The 26,736-nt window shown below is 38.8% G+C and overlaps 1 protein-coding gene across 1 annotated transcript; it reads right to left on the bottom strand.

Annotated features, from left to right (window-relative positions):
- Positions 1-4,154: 4,154 nt before the first annotated feature.
- vrk1 (VRK serine/threonine kinase 1) lies at positions 4,155-23,607 on the bottom strand. The gene is made up of 13 exons (XM_036542578.1): positions 23,499-23,607; positions 22,382-22,541; positions 18,937-18,992; positions 18,661-18,730; positions 18,052-18,139; positions 17,862-17,970; positions 17,580-17,672; positions 16,067-16,199; positions 15,124-15,244; positions 14,486-14,544; positions 13,096-13,268; positions 5,554-5,647; positions 4,155-5,384 (listed from the first exon to the last, which is right to left on the bottom strand). Exons 2-13 carry the CDS (start codon positions 22,539-22,541, stop codon positions 5,269-5,271), a joined length of 1,272 nt encoding a protein of 423 aa, XP_036398471.1. The 5' UTR covers positions 23,499-23,607; the 3' UTR covers positions 4,155-5,268.
- Positions 23,608-26,736: the final 3,129 nt, after the last annotated feature.

Raw genomic sequence — 26,736 nt, 5'->3', positions numbered from 1 at the left:
ATGTGTATCTTGGTTTCAAAAGAAAGTGGGACAAATCAAGTACTTGTACTGGAAGCTCAAATTAAATATATAAAGCTAATGGTGTCACGTTTTAAGGCTCTGTCATAACAGTGGTTTATTATCATTGTTGTAATTGCTGAAATAAATATTAAGGAAACGTTAGATAGGGGATACCCTAGATTTTGCCACCCACCACACAGTCAATTGGAATGATATCCCTACATCAGAAACCGAGGGTGGCTGTCCTCAAAGTACAGGGAAAAAATAATAATAGTCAAATAACACTGGTTACATTAACATTTGCCATTTGCCACACAGGCATGTCAAATATGGCATCTTCATGGTGAGTATGGTAATATGGTAATATACTTAAATATATAATTACATAAATATACATGGTAATATAAGTATTATGTATACCAGAATCAGATACAATATACTGAATGGAATTCGTACTTTGTTTATCTAAACTAAGAGTTCTTGAAAGAACAGCTTTTTGTGGTGCCAGGTGCCACTCTGAGCTGGCCAGGCATTCCTCCGCAGAACACACAGACTGACCGCAACCATCTTGTCGTGGAACAAAAAAGCCACCACAACATTGTTCTGCAGGCCGCAGGGCAGGACAGTGCCCCAAGCTTGCCATCAGCCAAGTGTTGAGTGAGTGAACACAACTCCCCAATGGTCTGCAGCCTTGAGCTACAGGAGCGAAGCACAGTCCGGGAAGGTTGTTGCTTTGGGGGATTCCACGAGCTGGACCTTGTCATGCTCTAAGTATCGGGGGCAACATGCAATCCCTTCCACACCTCTTTCAGCACTGATCATGTGAAGGTCTGAATTGTTTCAGCGAGGTTAAAAGCAAAGAAACAAAGGGAATAAAGTTCACATTGTGCCCAAGCTGTAGTGAAGAGGCACAGTAAGCAAACACAACATAAGTAAGATTGAACGACTGCTAATAAGAGCACTCCAAGAACACTACCTCTGTTAATACATTTATTAACATTCAAAACGTCATCTATTCGCATATTTGCAATGCCACGGTTCACTGTACGTGGAGCTGTGACATAATTCGAGATGAGGTTGCTCGCGCTCATTTGAGCCGATATTTGTTGTGTCACTTCCACTTGATGAAAGAACAATTAGAGGGAGGCGGTTGGTAACGGAGGAGGAACGCAACTTTGAGTGTCCTCTTTAGGACCCTTTCAGTGTTCATTAGAACATCCACCGACACTTCATTAGACATCTCTCTGTATACACGAGATATGTGTTGATGTCACATTAATTAAGACCGCAGTCTATTTGTTACCACAGCGATGTCAAACGGCGGTTGTCTCGCCCATGTTTGGCGCTCCCCGCTTGTCCGAATGAAGAAAGCCTTCGTACACAACGAGCGGCGTGAGCGAACGGGGGGGGGGGGGAACGTTTAGCACGAACAGCTCAAAGTGAGGGGCCGCCCAGGCGCATCCGCAGCCTTACCGCTGATAAACATGTCTTTTTGATGACCACTAAATCCACTCGATGCCGCCAGGGGTAAATCGAATTAGTCTCTCAATTTGGCCCGCGGACTTGCTTTGGCAGTTTCGTCTTGGAGAGGTCGGGCCCGGAGGATGAGAAACAGAAGTCGCTCCTCCGCCGTTTTCCCAAGCACACGCCCATGGCAAGAACCGAGCGTCTCTCGCCCTCCTTGGAAAAACAGGGCCCGAAAACCTGTTTACTTCTGTGTGTTTTTCCACTGTTTCACCTAAAACAGAAATTAAATGTGTATCTACATTTTATCATGTCTGGTATCGCGTTTGAAAATAGTAGGTAGTGGAGTGTTTAACATTCTCTTGTCAAGCGTCCCCCTGCTGCGACAATAAATGCCTGTCCAGTTTTGTTCGCAGCGGCGCTCGCAGATTAGAAACAGCGGGAGGACGGTGTAGTGTGAATACAATACCGATAAGAACGCATGTCTTAGCCCCACTGCTCCACCGCTTCTCGGAATGTGAGAACCTGCTGTTTTCTAATATTTACACACAACTAGAATCACAAATGCACCATAACTGAATTGAAAAAGGCTTTTTTTTCCACCTAAAATCTGTTTTGTGGGAGAGAATAAATAAGAACATAATAACAGTGAAATTTATGTTACTTCCATTCTCTTCTCCAAACTCCCGGAGAATAGGTGTAGAAAATGGCAGAGACTGAAGTTTTTAAAAATCAAAGGGGCCATAACAAAAAGAAACAAAAACTCGAGAGAAAACACGACTCCCTAAGCACTTCCTGTGCAATTACATTATGAGTCAAAGATACATCAGCCAGCAGGTGTAAATTAGAGCAAATTAAAGAATTCACTTCTTGTTCTCCAGTGTGCGTGTAGGCTTTATTTCTAACACTTTTCTCATAGACTGACCAACTTCCAAACAACAAAAAATATGATTGTTTACTTCTTAAAAACTAACTTTAAATGCTACCTTATCTGAAGACTAGAAGTACTTACTCAAAATTAAACGTGTACAACAAGCTTGTCCTAAGCTGTTTTAATTAGCTAAATTATTGTTTAACCTCAGCAAGGATTTGAACCCTCTTAAATTACTTTAATCTGCTCTATAGTAATCTACGATGGTGTGCCATTAAAGAGTGAATAGTGGTCTTACTATACAAGCAAACATGATCATTTTGAACTATACAAGCTTCTTTTACTGAACAATATTTACCAGTCCCGCAAAGCACTAATAGAGAAGCAAGACCAGCACTGCTTTGTGCTTCTCATATTCTCAGGATATTTAGGACCTGAGAGCAGAGCTCTAGGACAACTTTGTCTTTCCCCTTTACATGCACCGGATATTCAACTATTAAATAATTAATTTCTTAGACATTCCCTTTATATTGTTTTAAATCAATTACTTAGACACACCTGCTAACTGATCCTAGACCTGACTTGAGTTCATGATTCTGATTAAATTTCAAGTGTGGTGGAACATGATCACCAAAACACCTTTCACAGATGTGGTTTTAAATAAAATGGTAATACAATTAATACATGCATTTTTCACAATGTGCAAAAAACAATATATAAATATTCATATAATTATAATGCATCTATCATATACACAGGAGTGTGAAACCCTGTACATGAGTTATTTAAGATCATTTCAGCAATTTTCCCTTTACCACCCTTTACTACTGGAAGGAAAGAAAATATATATCCCTAAATTCCCTAGAGTGTATTTTAGCTTGCCTGGCTGAGTTCAAACCTGTAAGATTTAGCATCTGAACGGTTGGATCATTCCCCCCCTTTCAGAGTACACAAAGGGCAAATGAACAAGGTAACGGCAAGAGACAGCCCTTACAATACAACATGCACAGGGATTTATCTTCTATAGACAGATGTTCAATAGCAGTGTACACTCACATGCAAATAATAACCCTTCAAGCACAGAAGCAAACAATTACCAACAGAGGTTCTTCCACTTCAGTTGCACTGGACTTGGGGGAGGTACTGCATGCTGTTATCAATTTTAGTACTGATAACTGCTTATGCCACTTCCTTTGTTTAAAATGCCAACTTGGTTTCAAAACACGTTACTGCCCAGAAACACCAGTGCAAGTTTGAGGTTGTCACCTACACTTCCTATGGAAGAGCTGAGGACAGAGCTTACAACAGCACTGAGGGAAAAGTCACAGTTACTGCAGGTCCACTTCTAATCCCAGGAGTGGGACTGAAAGTTAAAGCAAGCACTAGATAAAAATGCAGGTCAATCAATGGCCACAACCGGGCACATCAAATTGTGAGCCACAGCGCAAGCCGCGAGGAAACAGGTGGCACTGTTGTGTTTAAGTGCTGTCCCCCCTCTGCAATCATTATGTGCTACTGCCCCCTACTGAGGAGTGATGACTATGGGCCTCCAGGTCAGGGCCAAGGAGGGAAGCACACACTGAGATGCACTTAAATACTGCTGTATCAATCCATTCCACTGTCGCTGATAGGCTCCTGCCGCTTGAGTGTAGAAACATATTTAGAGAAACATCTTCCACAGCCCTGTTCTTGTTGGGAGACCTGTTCTTAACAAGAGCTAAAGAGACACTGTTTCCAAGAACAGAATCACATTTGTGATCTGTAATGGGACGGGAGGAAAAAAAAGAAGATCGAAAGTATTTATTTAAAAATGCCCATCTACTGAACAATACAGAGTGTTGGGATACAAGTACAAAACAGGAACATGCCACCAATACTTATATCTACTACACAAGCAAGAACAATTTTCGTGTGACAACCCTGTAAGAATATACATCAACATTTTACAAAATGAAAGCATTTCAAAATGGCCGTAGTCCCCCACTCCCTTTAGATTTATGCATGTTATTCATCTTGACCCTGAATACACCCATGTCACATTTACATGTTAAAGTTTGACAAACCGTTCTAATTTGTAATGCTTTCACAAATTACGTCTGTTAATTTAGGTTCTGCAAATCAGTTTTAATTATTTTCCCCCGGACAGAATTTGGAAACACTGAGGAATTGGGCACGAGCTGTCAGCCCGGTTCACGGCAGTGTCAAACACGCAGACAAACTGGAGTCTGACACTTCAAATTCAGATCACTGATCTCTGCTAATTTGGGTCTACTGCTTTAATAGTGGCAGAAAAACGACACTGATTGGGAACATTCCTCACTATTTATTGATCTTGAACTGGTTATGATCAGAATAATAATAAAAAAAGATTCTAAGACTCTAAACCAGTAAAACTGCAATTTGTGGAAAATGTGGCAGCAATTTCTTTTGAGTTTTAATGATTGAATTGCTTTAGCAGATATTCCGACAGGGAGAACGCTCGGGTGAAATGTGACAGACCCAAACGCTTCTTTGTCTGCTTTTGATCAAATACTGGAGGAGATACAACACAAGCCACAGACCTGGTGCGTGCTCAGTGGCACCTGCAACATGTCTGCCTGCTTCAGTGCAGGCATCAAAGCCCAACTTGCCTCTCCTAGAGAAGTGGAAATTGGAGCTCATGACTGCTTTCATGCAAAACAACAAGGAAAGGATATGGCGAGGGACAAGAAGTGGGGGGGGAAAAAAGATTTCTACATCGCAAAGCAATCCCCACCGGCCTTCTTCCCACATCCAGATGAGCCGTTATGGGAGAGAAAAGTACGTATGATTCCAAAGATATTATTTATTATGTTACAGAAAGGCTATTGCAAAGAACAACAAAAAAAAAAAGAATTTAAAAAATAATGAACAGAAATTGCAGCTGAAACTAGAGGTGGCACATGGTGGTGTTTTCAGGCATTCTTCTTAGGCCTGCCTCTGCCCCTTTTCAGTGCCAGACCCGGGGAGGTCTGAGTCCCCATTTCCACACTTTTCTTCTTTGGAGAACTCTTCTTCACTCCTTTCGGTTCTGTGGAGATATCAATTAAAGAGTGTACTTCCACAGTAAGACAACTGAGCCACCTTCAAGCCCCGACAGTGCCCTTGAGTGTCATAGTGTTATAGACGCAAATATGCTGGCAAGTATTTCGAGAGAAACATGAAACATGCATTTTTCTCAGCAATGAAAAACGCCTCACCTTTCTTTGGGGATCGACTTTTCTTTGCAGGAGCACTGTCCGTTTCATCTCCAGACTCCACTCTCACATCTGCCTTCTTTCGTTTTGCTGTCTTCTGAAATAAATGTCACATACACAAACTGTCAGTTCAACACTAAATATACCATACAAAAATTTATCATCAAAGGCAATACTACACAGAGACAGTATTTTAAATATATGTAGTAGTTATAAGAATATAACAGATATCAGTATTACAATCACAAATCTACATTTAAAACAAAAAAATAACAGGCCATAACGCACATTTCTGATCGTTGATTAGTTGACTAATGGATGAATTGGATTTGATAAGATTTTGCTAGCAAAAATACACATAAAAATACATAAAATATGCAAATATATGAAAGTCTTCAAGATAAATATAAAATGCATTTGTCAAGTTTGATGGCTGGCAACTCAGCTAGATCCTAACAGTCTGCATGTGTATGTACGTGTATTTGTAAGCTACTTGTAGCTGACTTGCTGAATGTGATCTGGATGCCCGAGAAACAATGTTCTGGGTTTTCTTCATAGCAGATTTGATTCAACTAACCTAGGTAACGAGCCAACATTAACCTGCATTTTCACCAGCACTGCTAGCCTTTTAGCTATATAAATGTGATCGCTGGTGAGAGAGCAACCAGTAAACTTGCATGATTACGTTAGTAAACTAACATAACATTGCTGCTGGCAGCTAGTTCTTGTAAAAAATGCACACACAACTCTGTTTAATCAGCCCTTGTTGATCATAAAGTGATTTATATTTATATTGTTATTTATACATACAAACTTGGCCGTGCTGTGTTCTTGTCTCGTGGATGTATGGACCAGTTTAGACTGACTTTAAAGGCACATTATGTTAAAGAATCTGCCACTGCAACAATATATTTATGTAACTAAATTAATAAACCTCCCATTATTACACAGTACTGGATAGAACAGCAATGCCTGATTTTAATCCAAGTCATTTCTGTGTTAAAGCTGGACTACCGTTTGTGTGTTAATGGCGGAACTATGGTTTGTTTGTTAAAGTTATTTATATGCAGGCCACTTCATCAGCAACAGCAGGGGCAAAGCCTGAGGTAGATTAGGCTAAAAATCAAAACATGCAAGTATAACAGATAAGTCTCTAGCTAGCTATCATTCTCATGGTAAAAAGAGACATGTTATAGTGTAATAGTGTTAGTGATTTATAGTTTGAGTGCAATAGTGTTATACTTGCCATTCTAATTCATGTCCTACTTAAGTTCTTTTAAAAAATAAAAAGTACTAATCTCTACCTTTATCCAATGTATATGTGGATATAACTGTGCAGGGGTGAGCATGGCCCCACACAAGATCTTGCTACTGGACTACTGGAGCAAATCCTGCATAACAGGAGCAACTCAGGAAAAGAGGAGCAGTATAATATGTATGCTCATTCCTGCACCTTATCTTACACTGAGACTTGGGTTTCAGCATGAGATGTGTCATTCTGCTTACTTAGATTAATCAGATCTGTCAGATTAAAAGCATGTACACTAAATAACACTCTGCATAGTTAGATTAAAATGAATATGTATGGAAAGGAGTATAACATGCATCTCATGATCCACCTTATTGCTTCTCACAATACACTAGTGGGCCATGACCAACAGTTTTGGAGCCACTGATACAGAGCGCCACAAAATGTTTCACAGACAGGCTTCTGAGAGGTGACGTCCAGAACTCATTAAACACTGATCATACTCTGCTACCACTCAAACCTTACCAATGAGTCCTTCTGCAAAATATTTTGTGGCACTCCAATTGTGTGGCTCCCCAGCAGCATAAGACAGTCCCAAAAAAAAACACTGCCATTATTACAGCACCAGCTAGCCACAGGTAAACTGATTTCCATTTTCTGAAACCACAACCCAGTCCCACCCTTGTTTCAATCTGGGAGAGAACAGGCCTGTACAGGTCTACTGTAAGTTAACTGACTTTGGATTGTCAATTTTGATTTACAGCATAATTGAGCAGTGTTAAAAGATAGTCCAAACACTGATGGTGGTCGAGAGATTGACTTGGTGAGGAAGTAAGAACGGTGCACAGAGGAGTATCATATGGAATTATACAATTCCATATGATACTTCAATACTATATAATAGTATATCTCAAAGTAATTCTCTCACTCCCTCCCTCTCTCATATATATATATATATATATATATATATATATATATACACACACACATACACATAGTAGGCACTCTTATCCAGAGTGACTTTACATAGATTACACTTTTACATGTTATACATTTATAGAGGTGGATATGTACTTAGGCTTGTACTTGTAGGTACCTTGCACAAAGTAACAGTAGATGTGCCCCAAGGGGGAACTGAGCCAGCAACCTTTGGGTTACAAGCCCTGCTCCCTACCACTACCACTACACCACACTACTGCATCCTACAACCAATGTTCTAAAACAATGCACTGCATCATGAGGCCTGTTTAAAATGTGACCAAATGATAAAGCCTAACACACACACACACACACGCGCACACACACACACACACACACACACACACACACACACACACACACACACACACACACACACACACACACACACACACACACACACACGCACACACACACACGCACACACACACACGCACACACACACACACACATATACACATACACACACACACACATTCCCCAGCTTGTGTTTTTTAAGCAGTTGCTGAGTAATTGAAATCTCTGAGGGGGTTTTTGGTTATTGAGCTCAATAGTTTGACAGTCAGTTTTTTTTCGTCTTGGACTCAGTGCCAATTTGGATTTGAACCATATGAATTTCAGCCATTTCCCCACACTTGAAACTTCTGTACCTTCATATCTTGGCTGTTAAATGCTGAATCAGCAATATTACGTTCAACTAACACCTTTGCCTTATACATTTGCAGTACTGCAATCTTGCATTGTTTTAGAGCTTAAAGGGATTACTACTCAAAGACTCCAATTGAATTTCTGAATGGATGCAATTTACAGTCAAAACAACTCACAGTTGAGCTTCTTGGGATTGAAACTATTTGACCATGTGTTTGTGGGATACATTAATTATTTAGCAAAATAATGAAATTCAGTTACATTAATGAATATACTTCTTTCTGGGGGGGGGGGGGGGGGGGGGGGCGACAACATATTTCTGAAACAATGCCTACCCCATCATTCAAAATTCATGTTACACACACACAAAACATGCAAGCTCTGCTCTGCCTACAGAAACTTCAATACAATAAAACAATGTGAATATTCTCATAATTAGGTAACGGTATCAAACCTTTACGAATATGTGGACTCAGGTGTGTCAGTTTAGCCATCTATGAGAACAAGAGACAGCTAAGCATGGACTTTTCACACACTGCATTCCTTCCAGTTTCAGTTAAGGTATTCCAGCCACAGGTTTTTGAGGAGAGTGCAATTTTTAGCTCAGACTTCATTCATAGCACATCACTGGGGGCGAGACTTGTTGAAATCGTGCAATGGCTTTTAGTGGGTCAGGTGCTTACAAGCTATGTTAAATGCTCTTGAAGGCACGTACGAGCCAATTCCATTTTGTGTCAAGTCATATTTTTGCAAGGATCTCACCAAGCATTAGGTTTAGCAGGCCGAATTTATAAGGAGGACAGAAAAAAATGCAGCATGGTTTCTATGGAACCATACAAATAAATAATCAGCCAGACAGTCGTTGAAGACCAAACACAACCAAAATGTGATTCAAGTTTATGGCAAGCCGGAACATTTCTGCAAGGATCTGAGAGGGTATCAGGTTTCACTAACTGAGCTTATGAGAACTGCTGGCAGCTAACAACAAAATCACCACTGATCATAATGATGTTCCTGCAGCAGTTTCCTGTGAAATCATAACAAAGAGGCAGCAAGAAAGCCATGGAATAAGACCGACCACATTACCTCTCAAAAACACACTTCAGACAGAACCAGGGAAGAGCATCATGAAATTATTACATATGTTCTAGGTATTACTGAGTTCTGTTAAATATGAAAGGAGATCATTTCTGTTTACTGCATGTCATTCGTGGCACCAAATTCAAATTTCACTTATTTCACTGTCGGATTTATACCCCATTCCGTCACAGTGAAGTCCCATTACTCTGCATAAGTGTTCCCTTGTCAATGACGTTATTTGGGCCTTTTTAAAAAAAGGAATACCTACTACTGGGAAAAAAGCAACCAAAATGAACTACAAACACAAATTTTAAGGTAGGTTTCCACACAGAGACTGAAGCTGGTGGGTCAAACTTGTGATTTCAATTTAAACATACAAACGAAAATGAAAGCACTGCCTTTCTCCATTTTAATTTTAATCAATTTTATGATCTGTAATTTGTTGTTTCAGTAGAAATAGCAGAATGGAGAATAATTCTGGCAATGAAATCATCCTACCTCAACGAGATGACGAGGAAGATACACTTAATGACAGCAATCAAACCCTCTCTCGGTCTTCCCCCCTCCCCTTCCTTCTCTCCTAGACTATATAATGAACACCCCCCCCCCCCTTCTCTGACTTGAACTATCATGGTTACTTCTTTTTTCCCTCCTCTCTTCTCCCTTCCATTTCGCCAATTGCTGCCTCATGATTACCATCCAGACCCCGCTGAGCTGAACAGATTGGCTCGATAATTACATACAATAACTGCAGTGGGCAGGTAACCCTCAGCTGGCACAGGCCAGCTCCCCAGTGGCACCTTCCATATGCAAACTGCATTGTGGGAGTGCGACGAGTCCGTCCCTCCCTGCTGCAGCGCGGCTTGCTGATTGCCGGCCCGCGCCGACTCCAAGGTTACCGTGTCAGCAAATTTGTGATACATTAGCAGGGAATAAACACAGACACTCAGACCTGTCGCAGAAGAGGAAAAAAGGGGGGAAAAGAATAAAATATTGAGGAGGAGGAGGAGGAAAGAAAAAAAAAACTGCAAGGTTTTGTGTAGGAAGCTGTTGTCGTTTTGGTACAGTTTTGACATTTTTGATGGAGCTTGTTGAAGGAAGATGTTTTACAAAGAGGTTTTCAAAGCCACTGCATTACTGGCTTGGATGATGCAAAATGGAAATATTCATAAATTAACATGACCGGTGTGAATACTTTCATTTCATCTCAAAGATCACAGCATACTTAGTGAGCATTGCGGATAAATGATGAGCCAATGACTGATGTTACATGATACTCCATGTGGAGGTAGTAAAGGTCTCATTAGCAAAATGGAATGATTTAGAGTCCATAAAAACAATAACAGGGTCTAACAGAAACATCTTGTAACTGGAGATTTTGTCCTTTCATTTTCTTAACAAACAGTGCAACATTTTCCCATATTTTCCTTAAAGTTCATGCACTCATTCACAAACTGTTTTAAGAGGAAAAAGAGGGTGCAAAAACCCCAGAAGATAAAAGATTGTAAAATAGTACAATTAAATATGAGAGCCACTGTTCTTGGCTTGAAGCAACTTCTAACAAGGATTTCCAGCATGCACTGCTAACTGAAGAGGTACCGAATATTCATTTATTTACCTCAAACAATTTTCTTCAGGTATATAAAGAATTTCCATTTGTCCTGATGTCTGTAATGTACTTTTCTGTGTGAGGCTGATATTTCATTTTATTTATTATATATTCATCATCATTTCTGTATTTAAGTGGAAAGCATTATTTTAATTTTAGATTATATATTTATGAATTGCAGAACTGACTGGTTTGATTAATTTGATCAATTTTTCAACCATCACTGAACTGAACTGAAAAGCCTGTCTTGGAAGGCACTGAGAGTTAGATAACAAAATCTGTGTTTAAAATGCACTGGGAAGGCTAATTACTCAAACTTAACCATAGACAAATTGTCTACAAAACCTTGTTGTCCACACTACAGATATAAACATCAGTGAATGCAGCTTGAACAGCATCTGAATTCCTAAGTGTTTATAGTAAGTTCTAAGCTATGCAAGTTTTGATAAAAAATGAAAGAAAATTATACCAAGACAGAGAATCAAAGGGAATTTTTTTTAAAATTACACACTTTCAGCAAGTAAACACTTCTTAAGCACTACAAGCTCATACCACTAATAAAAGGTATCTACATAAATTGCAATATCATAAATTCTTTTAGATATTTATCTTTATAGCCTACTTAACACATTATCAAGATGACATGTGATCATTAATATTCATTGTATTATCTATTTGGCTGCATATATTTAATGAATGAGGCTTAGACTGTAAAGACGTTGGGTAATTACATGCTTGCCAGAAAATTTACATCATTTGAATGGTTTCCCAAGATCCATTTTATATGTTTATACATACAACAGGAAAACCTCCACTACATTGATAGGTACACCAAAGAATTACTACACTACAAGCAGCAAATATGTTTTGATGAGGTTTCTGTGACCTGGCAAACTCTTAAATATATACATTTGTTTCAATAGAAAAACATTATGCAAATCCTATTTAAGTGACCGAAAGAATGGTGACTGTAATCTCACATGAGACAGGAGAAGCTATATTTCCACAAAGACCTGCAAAGTTCCTTCAGGGAAATTCAAATGAAACATCCCACTCATAAATTGTCATCAACCTTTGAGGATGAATTATGGAACACACAAAGACAAACAGACCGGAGAACAATTTGACACACAGCCTGTTATGATAAAACATCTGAGAATTTGTAGAGACTGGGTCAGTATATGCAACCTGAAGCATGTGTGCCTGTTTTGCACCAATTTCAAGTAGTTCTGGAAAGTGTAGAGGCAGTTTATCTCCCCCATGGTTTTCAACAGGTAAACAAATAAATGGGCTCATTTTAAAGGCTGAACATTAAAAGGGACCCTCTCTCCAATACACTTTTTTAAAATGTGGTACTCTTTAATACCAGGGCATGTTAGAGGTTGCACTGGGTGGCCATTTTAAGTCTAAATGTTCAGCCTCAGGTCAGGTTCAGGTCAAAATACTTTATATTACTTGATGTTATCATAAAATCATGAATTAGAATAGTCATAATTTATTATACTCTGAAGTTCACATCTTTCCTCTTCGACACATGTAATTGGGTGGGCGACACAGGTATCCAAGTTGAGTGCTATCAGCACAGCTAGTTAGCAAAATGGATGTTGATGCAATCAACTAAAAGTTCTTATTGGGGAGTGTCATAGCGAATCAGGTGAATAAATCATCAGATTAGAAGTTTATTTGACTTCATTCAAGTTATTGTTAGCTCACTAAGCTGAACCAAAGAGTAACATTAAAGAAAGGACAGACTGAGATTGTACCACCATTCATGAGAAATGGAATCTCAATAACAGTGGTTATTCCGGATTTGGTGTTTCCAAACAAATTTGAAAGACGTATTACTTCTTACACATAAATATCTCAGGTATAATCAGGCATAAAATGGGCCTGGATGAGTTTCAGTCTTAAAATTCATACCCAAGCAGTCCTCTGCCTTGAATACAGAGATTTTGTTTTTTCTGGTATGAGGTTCACTGACCTTAACTGAGGACGCTGCAGCACCATTGACTGGCACAGAGAAGTCCAGCTTGTCATCGTCTGAGACACCGATAGACTTAAGTCCTGCCTGCAGGATGTTGCGCAGCTTCTGATAGTTAGGCTTGTCCGTGTAGCCTAACAATTTCACCTCCTCCATGAACTTCACCATTTCATCTGGAATTTAGACAATAAAGGTTTATTACTGAAAGGTGGTTTAACAAAGATATTAAACCAGAATCATTAAACAGTGAGACTTTTCAAACCTTGCAAAAGTAGTTAAACCTCATTGAAGCAGACACATTTGAGAAGTTAAGCGGAAAGGATGACACTCCTCGGCGAAATTCATTGCACATAGCTCACAGCTCTTTCTGCGTCGCTACTTTATAATGCGTGTTTACAATTAAGGCACTGAAATAGTCACACTAAACAGAATTAGTTGTGATGGCCAAAATAACAGTGCCATCTTGCATTAATGTATTGCCATGATGCCCAATGTTTGCATAAGACAACAGCCTGAAGAGAAATACTTTCTTCTGTTGCACTGCTGCCAGGGAACTTAAAAATTGCCATGATATCAACAGTCTTTCAAATGTTTGACTCTGGAGTTTGCTCTCTGACTGCTGTGATTTTTTTCAAAGTTAAACACGGAATACTATGTCCTAAAGTCCATCAAAGGGGTACAGGGGTACAGCTTTAGAATGATCTGTGGCAATTAGAGTGCATTAAGAAAAATAATGTGGCTCTCCAGTTAATCACATTTATTATGATGAAAGAACAGCCATTAAAGCATGAACCAATCAAGTTTTGTTTGAGACTTTTAAAACAACAACAAAAAAAAAAAACACACTGCTTTCCAAACTTATTATTATTCTGAAACAAAATGACCTAATGTTTTTTCCCCTCTTTCTTTTAAACAAATGAACCTACCTCAAACTGTCAGTCTCTCAAAAAGTTAAAGTGAAAAGTTTGGTGGAAAATTAGCATAGTGCTAATGAATTAGCTCTCATTATCTGTGAATCAACAGGTTTGTGCTCATTACAGAGAGAAAGGGCTCTCCACGCTGTTTGTGAGGCGGATCAGGAAGTGCTTCAGTTCAATTACCACTTGGATTGTAAACAGACTGGGTAGCATTTCTGAAATCACAGGTGTTTTCAAGGACCGCTGTGTGCCCGTGGAATAGTGAACAACAGTCTCACAGGACGATACCAAAAGCATTATGATTTATTTGATTAATCTAGTCTCAACTGAATTGCTGTCCATCCCCCAAAATGAAACTGCAACCCTTGTCATATTGTCTGTGTTCAAGCAAATACTGACTATTTCAAACAGCAATGTTTCAGTAACTTGTGTGAATGTAACTCTTCCAATCACTTAAACTGTCTTTGTCTCACCTGGCTTATTTCCTGAGGAGAAACACTTCAACATGAATCCTGAGATGTTGTCTCTGCACCTGGAAAAAGGTCAAATGCCAAATTCAAAATCCTGCAGTTACAAAAGGGCACTAAACCTCAAAACACGCCACTTTTCATGTTTTTCTTTTCAAACCACCTTCCATTTTATATGGCATGTAATAGAAATCAACTAAATCATCTGAGGAAGAGAACCTGATGACATCATTTCAACAAGCCCTCAAAGAATCTTCAGGTGGCTGTTTTGGACCAATTAATTCATTTACATTTTCACACATTTTGGTATGATTTCAGCTAAAATTGACACTGGTTCCTTCAACATTAATGCTCTTTCTTTCCAGTTCGCAGCAAGGAAAGCAAGGTAGTTTATTTGTTTAATTGTGTAATAAACTTTTCACTGAGACTGCTGACAATATTTCTCAAACTGAATTTACGCACTGAAGTAATATTCTGTTGAATCAAGATGGACTGAACTGTGTCAGACTCTGTCAATTGACTGGTATAGTCTCCCCTCATTTCATAAGGAAGCCAATCTATCAATAAATGTATTGGAATCCTGCTAAGCTGATGGTTTATGTCACTAACGTTGAATGAAAAACAAGCGGAAACGTGATGCTTACGTGATTTTTGAATCTCTGACATAGAGGGGGTCTTGGAGCTTGTCCTCCCAGGGAAGACGCCCACAGAGCCACTGGACCATACAGTAACCCAGGATCTCCAGGTCTCCTCTTCTGGAAGGAGCTAGGAAAAACACAACAAGCTGGTCCTGACAAATTCCACAGGTAATGTCTCATGATACTGTGTGCCTCATTAACAACAGGAGGTAAGGTTTGTGATACTGAAGCTCTTTTTTCTCTTAGACATCACCATGTCCCTAATATCATCAAAATAATTGTTTTGCCTTCATATCACCAGAAAAAAATGAATGCTACTCAAAGCATGTTTTCCTCTGCCAGTCTACATGTCTGATGGCCCATCTACAACCTTTTAATCTCTATACCAGGGACAATGTACAATAAAACACAGTCATGACACTTCATGTGCCACAAGCAAAATCTGTAAGAAACACTCAGGAAAACAAACCCATTATTATAGTGCATGTCAAATAAAACTATGTATGATTTCACAGTAATCCGGTTTTAAATAGATGAGAAAATTTGCCCTATAGTCCCACGTTTGTCATTTAGTTGAAACGTATTTCTTTTTCTTACATGTTTTTTTAGGTAATTCTATGGTCCTTATATCATAGAATTATCATAGAATTACCTAAAAATTACCTATTTCCATCTAGTGCAACAAAATATTAGGTACAGCCATATACTGTACAAAATTATTTAAAATCAAAATTCACAAAACAAAGATTATTTGCAGGATAGGTACACACACACACACACACACACACACACTTGCACAAGCACACTCGTTTGTTTCTGTATTAATCTGCTATTCCCAAACTCGCACCCTAGGCTTTCTCCAAGAACACCCTGTCAATGATGCTGCAATCGGTGGTGACTGTTGTACTTACAGTACAGTACAGTAACTTCTTGATAACGGACTACTTACACACTCCTTTGTGTGCATCGATACTGGTGAACTCAATGGTACCATCATGACATCTCTTTGGGTCCTCTTTGTATTCCTTCTGTACACCTTCTGGTGAGTACCTATAGGCCAGTCCATAATCTACTAAGTAAACCTGGGTTTGCAGATAAGACAAATAAATACATGCATGCAAATACACTGAAAAGCATTCAACATATAAATGTACAGCATTCACATTATTTCTAGATCACTGGATTAAAATGCATTATTGTTAACAATCTGAATTTTCTCTGTGCAATACCATTAAGATTCAACTATAATATTAACAAATAAGGTGAAAAATGATCCAATAAAAATTTTTGTTCCTATTCAGTCTGGGATATGAAAAAAAAAATGGAGGACAGTGTAAATGTGATCAAGTTAACATATACATATTCTCAGCATACAACACTGCCTGAGAAGTAACTCAAAGACAGAACAATGACTCACTGTACTAAGATCACAAAGCCGGTTTCTAAATTATATTTTAAAAATAGTTTATAATACGCCACTGATACATTATGAATCCCCTAACTTGAACAATTTCCTCACCCCAAACTTATTTATTTAAAACTGTTGTCTGGAGCTATTTAAACTTGTCATTTTTCCCAAACAGGTTAAAGAGGATTGCAGAACATTGTTCAATGCTATTTCACTGAATTCAAATAAGTAGTGTCAGCACTATAGGTATTTAACCATGCCATTCCATGCATTCTCTCAATCTATATTCACAGCTGGGGGTGGTGATGTAGCCAAAGCTGATGCCAAGGGCCAGTACCATCCCCAGAAAGGATGTTTCAGTTTCAACAAATAAAGTAAGACATGTTAGGATGGGTGTGTATGGGAAAAAATTGAATTTATTAGCCACATCACTGCTGTTAACAAGATTGACCAAATGGTAGTATAGTTCCTCAGGTTAACTTTGAAAGATCTGGTAGAATAAAAATATGAAAATATTTATCTTTTGAGTAGCTATTTGGTAACTACATAAGTAGCTAATGTGAGTTTTTACCAACTTGCTACAATTAACAATACAATTAGCCTCTTCGCAAAAAGGATTCACCTGGCTTGCTACCATTTCACATCTAATCAACTTGATGGAACTCATTACAGAAGTTGGATATGTTCGGCACTGTATGCAGCTGGCAAGCTATATTTCTGAGGAAAGTCCATCTCAATTGGCACAGGGCAAAAAAATTATTTTGTCATCTGAACACCAAAAAAGTTATGATTCACTCCTCTGATAGTGACATAGAGTAGTATTAAAGGGATTTCCTGGTGATATTTCAAAACTGAAGCCAATCAGGACACTTTGTACTAAAATGTGACATTAAGGGCATTGCACTCTGATTCATATTTTAGATATACTGTATACATACATACACATACACATACATACACATACACATATATGCACATCACAGAAGAGTGTTCAGACATTTTACATAAAACCCTACAACATGACCTGCAGTATGCTCCATGACAGGACACTGACCTGATTGGGAGTCTTGTAAGAAAGGAGAAGATTTGAGGCTTTGATGTCAGCATGCACGTACTCATGTCCATGGATGTACTCCAGAATGTCAAGCTAGAAAGAAGAGGAAAAGCTCACCTCAGATTCCAAAACTCCAAATGCGTGAGATGCAAAAGATAAACAGTAAACAGTTTGTGTGTTAGTATGTGCCATTTTAATTGTGTTGCAGCATTAAATATATGCAATTAAACAGCAAGTTGGGAGGTTTTCTGAGATAGCAATGGTCTATATGACTGAACTCACAAGCCTCAGGCCGAGCTGCAGAACGAGTTTTCGAGGAAATCTTTTGCCATTTTCCTCAAATATTTTCTGCAGGTCTGTTCCAAATCGGTCCATGACCATGAATCTATACCTGAAAACAGAGGTAAATGGGTGTCAAACTTTTGAGAAAGGCATTACTGGTAATTATGACATCAGAAACACTAAAACTCACCTTTTTCCTGCTTTCTCATGAAGTCCTGACCCCCAGTACATTGGCACTCCTAAATACTTCAACTTGTGAGACTTTATCCAGCTCTGAACTGAAACAAAAGAGTAAAGTAGCTACATACACCACAGAAGGCAAAGATTCTCAATAATAACACCAAGTAATACAACAAAGTGGTGAGAATTATCATTTTATAGGGTTAAACTAATGCATAGAACAATCAAGGGATGACAACCATTTAATTTACGGTACACAATTCTCATAAAACTTGAGCTTTAATGTAAAAATAATAAAATTCCATGGAGACAGCTGTGAACTGCTGCAGGTACAAATATTTACCAACAACATGAAATCCTAATGAATAAAATATGATCATTCACTGGTGATACAACAGTTTATTGTCAAGGGAGATCAACTTAGATTGGATTATATTAAGTGGGAAGCCACGGAAAGCCATGGCCCCAGGGCCACCGCAGCCACAAAAGTTCTTCTGTTAAAGTCCATGTGGGGAAGTGCATTATTATTATTATTATTAATTAATTCCTTAAGAGTGGTTTTCTTTGTTTGTTCCAGTGTTATTGACAGTCAAAGACAGTTAAAGTCAGAATTACATACTTAAATCAGGTTTGGCAGCTCTCATGTAAAACTTCAGCTCAGAAAAGAGAGGTCCATTGTCACTTGGCTCCTATACAAAAAGGAGTGGGTTGAGGAAAAAAAATACAATTCATGTCACAAGATTCAACAGATGGAGCACCACAAATACTATTGGCTCAAAAATGGTCAGATTTGTGTGTTATTTCAGAAAGGCAATTTATATTGTTTAATTCACAAATCTAATCATAAAAATAACTAGAATAATTGTTAGACACAGGGGTAGAGCAGTGTTCTTACCACTTTGATGACATATGGGGCATCATCTTGTACTGGTTTAGAGGAATCTTCATTTGCTAAAGAATAAATAAAATAAAAAAAAAATAAATAATACATCTTACCAGTTTGCTTCTAGCATGAGTAAAAGGACTTCCTTTGTGTATGCAAGGATATGGCTTTGTAGGCTGGCTACTCAAGTGTCAGTAGTGTTCATAAGGAAGTAATGACATTGTGACCAAAGTACAAATTTGTACAATTAGTACAGTATATTTTAAATGTACAGGCAACTGTCAAAATAAAAGAAACACCAACATAAACTGTCTTAATAGGAAGCCGGGCCACCAGATCAGCTTCAATGCATAGTGTCACTAACTCTGCTGTAGGAATGCCACTGCATTCTTTCATGTAAAATTCTAGCACAGTGTTTTGTTGATGGTAGTGGAAAATGCTTAGGCACCACTCCAGAATCTCCAATAAGTGTTCAACTGGACTGAGATGGCATATTGTTTATATCATTTTCATGCTTATCAGACTATTTCAGTGACCTCCTGTGCCCTGTCTACAAGCCAGGGTGGCTGGTAGATGAAAAAAATCACCAATCAATTGGATTTTTCATAATTGAAAATAATTTATTGCATAAAAACCTAGAATTGTACAGAGCCGGTGTGCAACACTGTAACTATTATTTCAGTTTACCTTAAATTCATATTCACAGTCCAGGTAATAACACTTAATTCAACACACTTCTATTTGAACTTCTTTGTTAAAAAACGTATCATTAAACAGTAAATTAAAGAAAACTACAGATTTATGAACAAGCTTGGGTATTATTGTGGATCAACTCTACATGAGATTCACATATTCTCGAACTGACATTTATCTTCCTCAATGATCAATGTTTTCATTCTTGTAAGTGTTCCAGTGACATGCCTTTCTCTTTACCCACTCTACAAAGATTAAGTTATTCTATTATTGTCAATTTTGAGTTGAACTCATTGATAATTTGCAGTAACCCTTCTTTATGTGGTAGTTATAGTAACCCAGCTATTGTCTGGACAAGCTGAAACTCCTAAAGCGTTCTCTTAATTAACAAACTGCAAGAAATTAAAAATAAATTCATCAGAAGCAAAGTGTTATAGACCAAACCAAGCAACATTTTAACTGGATCCTGAGATGCAAATGTATGTATGGTAACATTAGCAACATCATATATTATTAACTATTGCTAAAAGAGTTTAGCTAGCTACCTCGCTAGCAAGCAGGATAACATTACAGCTAAAGCTAACAACTAAAACACAGTAACTACTAGCTACTTCTCCAGCTGACTAGGCATGCATTACCTGAGTACTGCTCACATACTAAGTACAGTTCTCAAGAAACCTACGCTTGTTTGCTGTCCTTGTCATGTTGCTCCTCATCAGGCTGCTGCTCATTAGCTTTAGGCTTCTTAGGAGGCCAGACACCCAGAATGTCCTTCCACTTTTTAAACTGACAGTAGAGCCAGCTATCAAAATATGCAATGTGACAGGCACAGTAAAGGCAACTACATCTCAGACCGAAATAAGTCAGTTAATTGTAGAATCTAGCTGAATCTTCTGTCACACATAGCTTGTGATCACACAAGAGACTGTACAGAGATGACCAGCACAAGGTGGGAACTCAGCCTACAGTTCAACGTAACAAAAAAGGGTTCTGTGCTAATACAGTAGGCTGTGATAATTTACATTACAGTACATTTACATTTATCTATGTACAGAAGGACCCACTAAAGTGGCTAGTGACCCTGAGGCCTTAACCTGCCAAAGAGAAAATACAGCCACATTGGCTGGCAGTGTTCATTTCGGACCCTGCCATAGGATGAGGGTGATCACTCAGAATGGCTTTGTATTTATTGCCATTTACCTTGCCCTCTATGGGGGCTGAGTAGACCTAAACCATGCCAAGAGACTGCACCCCACACTATAGCTGAACTGCCAGACCCCTTCACCGTGAGAAAACAAGCACTCCGGCCTGTGGGTTTGTTTTGGATTGCGCCGCATATCCACTTGTCTGCTTGTTGAGAACAGGGAGAAGGATGACTCATCTGACCATATGTTTTTCCACTCAGCAGACCACTACTTATGTTCTTTGCACCACCTCACTTGCAAACATGTGTTTTTTAGGTATAATAATGGGTTTATGCACTGCAATCTGACCATATCATCCCTTTCTGTGAAGTCCTCTACAGACTGTTCTTGATAAAGCTGCCTGCTCCCGCCCTAGATTGATATTTGCAGACATTTGATTCAGATTTACCCGACTGTTATGCCTTCAGTCTCAAACCAATGCATGGACATCACGGTTGAAGAGTATGCGCCTTCAACCACTGTTGCCCCTAGCAGATGATGTCTTCCACTCAGACTTCCACGACAGCATTACCTTAGCCACTGTTCCTCGTGAAACATCAGGTTGAGCAGTCAATCGCTAAAGCCCCTTCCAAACATGCCCCAGTAACCACCCCCTCACAGTCACGGTCTTCTTTTAGCCATGGGAGCCAAAGTAATGGGCAGCTAGGCCTGCACAGCTTTAGTATAAATGACCCTAAACATAATGGGATATTAACTGCTTAATTAAGTCAGGACCCACACCTGCGTGGAAGCTCCTGCTTTCAATATACTTTGTATCCTTCACTTGCTCAAGTGTTTCCTTTCTTATGGCAGTTACCTGTATGATTCGTTTTCACTCAATTCAGGACATATTGTAATATAGATTTGCATACACCTGTCCTGACATGTCATGGTGTGAGATTTTGATGATTCATTCTGTATATTCATGTAATCCTAAAATGGGATTCAGTTACAAAATCCTAACTTAATATTTTTAACTTTTACTCATCTTAGTGTGTGGAAGGGAGGTATACAACATAATGCATTGGTACATTCATTTTTTTTCCCATAATTAACTTCCCCTCATAAAAGATTTGAGTGAAGTGACAAATTGACATGACTGTACAGCTGAAATTGCGCAAAGTTCTCAGTTCAAGAGCTTCTGCCACTAATACAAAGAAATAACCATCTTTATTATCAATTTTAGGTACAGTTAAAGTGGTGCTTGCAAAAAAGTGCCTGAATTGGTACACCCATGCTTGACCACTGCAGTTTTTAAAAATTATTCTATAGTCCACACACAATCTGCTAAGAACTACCCTCCAAATAAACAACACTCTCACACACACACACAAACACACACACACACACACACACACACACAAACTTAACCACTAGTATCCTGCCCTATAAGCTTTACTTCTATATTCCTTTACTTCTATTTTTACCACCAGCTAGCATCTCTACTTGCAATCAGAATGTCAACAGATCGGAAATACTTCAAGTTACAATATAATAGTTTACATTACAAACGTAACAAAAAATCAGTACAGTTAAACAGGAAAAACTTGGTTAATACTAATCTAGCAAAGGGCACTTACCCAAATACAGCACCCCAAAGCCACCTTGGCCAATGGGCTGTCCTAGTTTCCAGCGTTTCTTTGCAGTGTCAGTCAGGACCTCCCCTGCAGGAAATTCCTCTGCCAGTTTCCTCTTTGCTGGCCCTTTTCCCTTCCCAGCTGCAGTGCGTTTAGGGGGCATCTATACAGTATAAGAAACAGAAACAAAACCTGCAGCATAACTTTATCATTACTAACTGCCACCGGGCCAGCCAGTCACCTAGCTAAAAGCCCACAGTTCATGTCTACTATGCCATATCACCGCATGTTTTTTTTTTTTTCTATATTCTAGGCCTGTTAAATTGACACACGACATGGATGGTGTTTTCAGATAGAACAATATGTCGGTATAAGACATTTCACCTAAATAACTTGACAGACTATAACCAATGTCTATCAAGCTGCGTAGTGATGCACTTGCCCTCAAGCTGTTGCTTTGACGTTAACCAGGTAACGTAAGCTAGCTAGTTAGAGTAGACAGCTATCTAACTATTGGTAATAATTATATACAACAAACAAGAACGGAAAAAGGTCTTTGCTGATTCAGGGGGCTTACTGTGCAAGCCTTGTAGCAGAAATGTCATTAATTGCTGACCAAATCTGGTTAATTTATAATTTGTATTGACAAGCTACAACACAGATTCCCTAGCAAGCTAGCTAACTCAGTTTCACTTTCTAGCTGGCTAACGTTAGCTAGCCAGTCACGCATTTTCACCACAGAAGGACCGCCTGCGTTCTTGATGGATAGATGGCTAACGTTAGTTTAATTAACCAGCAAGACATTTCATCATTTCAGACACCAGCTAAGTTGTGTGTTGCGACAGCTTGCAAGTTAGCTACGCAGCTAGCTAACTACCTAGTTTAACTGTGCCGCAAGATAGCTTCAGCTGTGAATCGATTACAATTAACAAGACGGCTAGCCTGATAACTAACTTTGAATGAAAGTTTCAGTTGCGTTAGCTAACGTTAGATAGCTTGCTAGCAAGTTCACCTCTGTGGGGGTGGCCTAGAGCTCAATAGCTAGCCGGCTTCCATGTTTGATGCCATTGTAATGTTTCCACATAAATACTGGACGCTTTCTCTGCGATTCTGATCTTACCTTTACTCGATGTGTCTCAGAGGTAAATGTGTCCCTTCTGTATTATTAATTTGACTAATACCCCACTCCAAACTTCCCGCACTGTCCAGAACACGATGCTCAACCGCCTTAGCGATCTTACACCCCATTGGTTAAAAATTAGAGAGGCGGGACGTCGGACGTCTTGCGGGTGTTTTCTGGTACTTGTAGTTTACATCTCAGCGTTGCACGAGAGTCTGTTGCCCATTGCCTTTTCTGTGACTTTGTGGACCATATAAATTATAAAACACAGCATAATATATTTAAAAACATCTCTGCTTTCAGTGTGACCAAGTGTACCACTGTTGTGGCCCAACGAAACGTTTAAGCAGCTCCTGCCTGAATCTATTGCTGGATTTCAAATTTTTGTATTGTCAGATACAAGGCAAATCTAATCTTGGGTTGACTCCATAGACAGTGAGTTTGTGTAGCAGCAATCAAATCTTTGTAAAACTCAACAGGTAGACTTAACATGGCTAGTAGAAGGAACTGGATTTATTAAAGCTAAGGAACTGTATTTATTAACAGGAGGCTGTAAGTTAGGTTGGGTACAGCTGTAATATCCCTGAACCAGGAACATAGTCAGGAATGCTTTAATAGATATTCACCTGTAAATGTCAAAATATATAAATGTTAGCTATGTAATTTTCCCCAGATAAGGGCATCAGAAAATGAATAATGTAATGCAAAGAGTATTATGTTTGGTGTTAACCCCAAAGTGACATTAATTCTGTATTCCAGTTGTTCTTTTTTTTTCTTCCATTTTTGAATAAAGACAGTTGAAGCTTATCTGCTGATTTGACTGTAGTGTTCAGGAAGGAACACAGAAAGAACACCTTCAGTGTGATTGTTCAAGTTGATTTTACACTGGACTTCCCAGTAGCTTCCATACAAATGTGTAATGGCACCCTGGTTGGGATCTCACTCCACACTCCTCACTCTTTTGAGGTCAACCCAAAACATGGGTCATTTTTATTACTTGAGATCTTATTATCCAAATATACAGCACTGCCTGTCTCATCACCTATTATGCTGGTGGGCTGGGAAGTGTCATATTAATCACTACAGTGTTTTAAAATTTAATATGACTGGAATAATTTAGTTGCATTTTTTATGTTTAATGTAAACATATTGCCGTAGGTGTCATTTACGCTGGGGACGCCGGGGACGCCGGGGACGCCGGGGACATGTCCCCACCACTTTTTGTGATGGCCCATTTCGTCCCCACCACTTTTTGAAAGCCTTTAGTTGAACCCGTCGTTGTCCCCAGCACTTTTCAAAACAAACTGATGCCCATGCATATTGCTGTGCAGTCCTGAAACAGTATTTAACTGGGATGCTCTCGTCCATTCCACACCTTCCCTGTGCTAACACAGAATGTCACGATAGGTCCATAGCAGACTACATCACCATTTTTTTTACTATGATATTATGCTGTTATGGCTATTATGACGGTTTCATGAGCCCTATTATTTCATCACCCAACTACTCAGAAAACCACAAAATATTTTAAGAAACAGGTTCAGTAGGTGAGAAGAATAGAACAAAATTGCTTGGCTAACTGACAGCTACAATGTTCCATAGGCAGTGATGAGATGCAGAGTTACCATCTCACTTAAACTGAGAATGATCTGGCAGGGAGGACAGTCCTCATGTCAGATGCCACAACACTGATACAGATTACAAACTAAGAACACATTGTGCATTGGTTTGGTCATCAGGTATTGGATACTGTTGTTTTCCTTGCCTAATGAGAGCTATAATGTCACTAATAATTTGAATAGAAGTCAAAATACAATATACTTTGTAGTGTATCTATCTGATCTTTATAAAGAAATGTTCCCAAAATTCTGTTTACACTGAAGGGATAATTTTGTGTGATGCACATTAGTGGTGGAAATTGTGTAATATGAACAAAAATAGTGATCACTTATGGACCAAAATCACATCCTGAATGATCTTCAGTGTCATTAAGTTATGTACTTAGGGTTCCTTTTTATGTTTAAGCTGTTTGAATCACATTTTCCCACATTTTATCCTAAACTCTAAACTAGAACAGAGGCTTTTTTCCATGTCTCATTAGTTGACCATTTTATCATACCACACAAAATGCATATGGAATCAAAACATCACAATTAAAATGATTCAGTGTTTAGTTCTGTATGTTGCAGTTCCATACCCACTGACATTTTACAGGTGTATAAAGAAATGCTGTGGTTAAGAGGGGTTAATAGCAGATTATATCTCCAGCAGCTAACACATTGGTTACCAGGGCCATGTCAGATGATAGAAACTACAACAGGCATCAATAGGAGGATGAAGGGAAAGGAGAAATATAATTAGGTCATGCATCGAGGGATCCTCTGCAGAGTCAAAAGCTGATCTGCATGTTACTTGTTCAGGCCAAGTACCTGGATGCTGATTAAAATATAATAGTTCTGTAATAGGTGTTTAACATGAGAAGGTGAAAGGATCAAATTCTATACATCCCTCAGGGTAGGTGAGAACACTGTGAATTGCAGTCTGACAGTATGTGCTGTGTTCTTCTGCTCCCACACATGAAAACAATTAAATATATTTTTGCAGAAACTTATTTGTGAGTATAGTGTGCTTTTGCTGCTAGCATCATGGGCAATTTTGGATTCATTTGACGTGAACAAGAAAGGTTAAAAAAATTCCAAAATGTTAAGATATTTTTTTTCCCCCTTTCTTTTTATTTCAAAGTCAGAGAAGATTGGACATGAGACATTTCTCTTCCCTTTACTCACCCTGTTGATGTCTGATCAGCATATTGCACATAATGTATTCAATACTGACACTGCACCCGTAGGGGCAATTAACAATACTTTGAAGAGTTTGTTTGTGTCCTCATATTAATAATTAGTACTTGGTGCCTATGAACCCTTTCCCAGAAATCTCCACAGTGCATACCCAGGGCACACTTAGAGCATTTAGTAAAGAGAGCCTTTAAAATAAGATGTGTTGTGCAAATGTACTTTATGCCTTCTTAGCTTTAGCTTCTTTTATCTGGCTATTTGATATGGAAATATTGAATTTCACATGCATGGTAGAAGACGGCCTCATAAATAATGAATGTTGTGGTATCCTATATCAGCTTTACAAAAGTGGAGAACAGAGGGAAGGACTACAGTTTCCAACACCAGCCGGCTTCTTCAGAATTCGTATCTCTGCAATGCGTCTGAACAAGTTGGAAAGGAAA

The sequence above is a fragment of the Megalops cyprinoides genome, chromosome 12 (assembly GCF_013368585.1).
Source record: "Megalops cyprinoides isolate fMegCyp1 chromosome 12, fMegCyp1.pri, whole genome shotgun sequence".
Taxonomy (NCBI): domain Eukaryota; kingdom Metazoa; phylum Chordata; class Actinopteri; order Elopiformes; family Megalopidae; genus Megalops; species Megalops cyprinoides.
The sequence above is the reverse complement of the archived record's forward strand: the minus strand, read 5'-3'. Positions and strand labels throughout refer to the sequence as shown.

Excerpts from the sequence above, each read along its gene's own strand:
- vrk1 (XM_036542578.1), bottom strand. The coding sequence starts at position 22,541 with ATGCCCCCTAAACGCACTGCAGCTGGGAAGGGAAAAGGGCCAGCAAAG. Across the intron at positions 16,200-17,579 it reads CTTACAAGACTCCCAATCAG|GTTTACTTAGTAGATTATGG; the intron begins GTCAGTGTCCTG and ends CTGCAAACCCAG. Across the intron at positions 5,648-13,095 it reads CTGCAGCGTCCTCAGTTAAG|AAGACAGCAAAACGAAAGAA; the intron begins GTCAGTGAACCT and ends CATTTATTTCAG.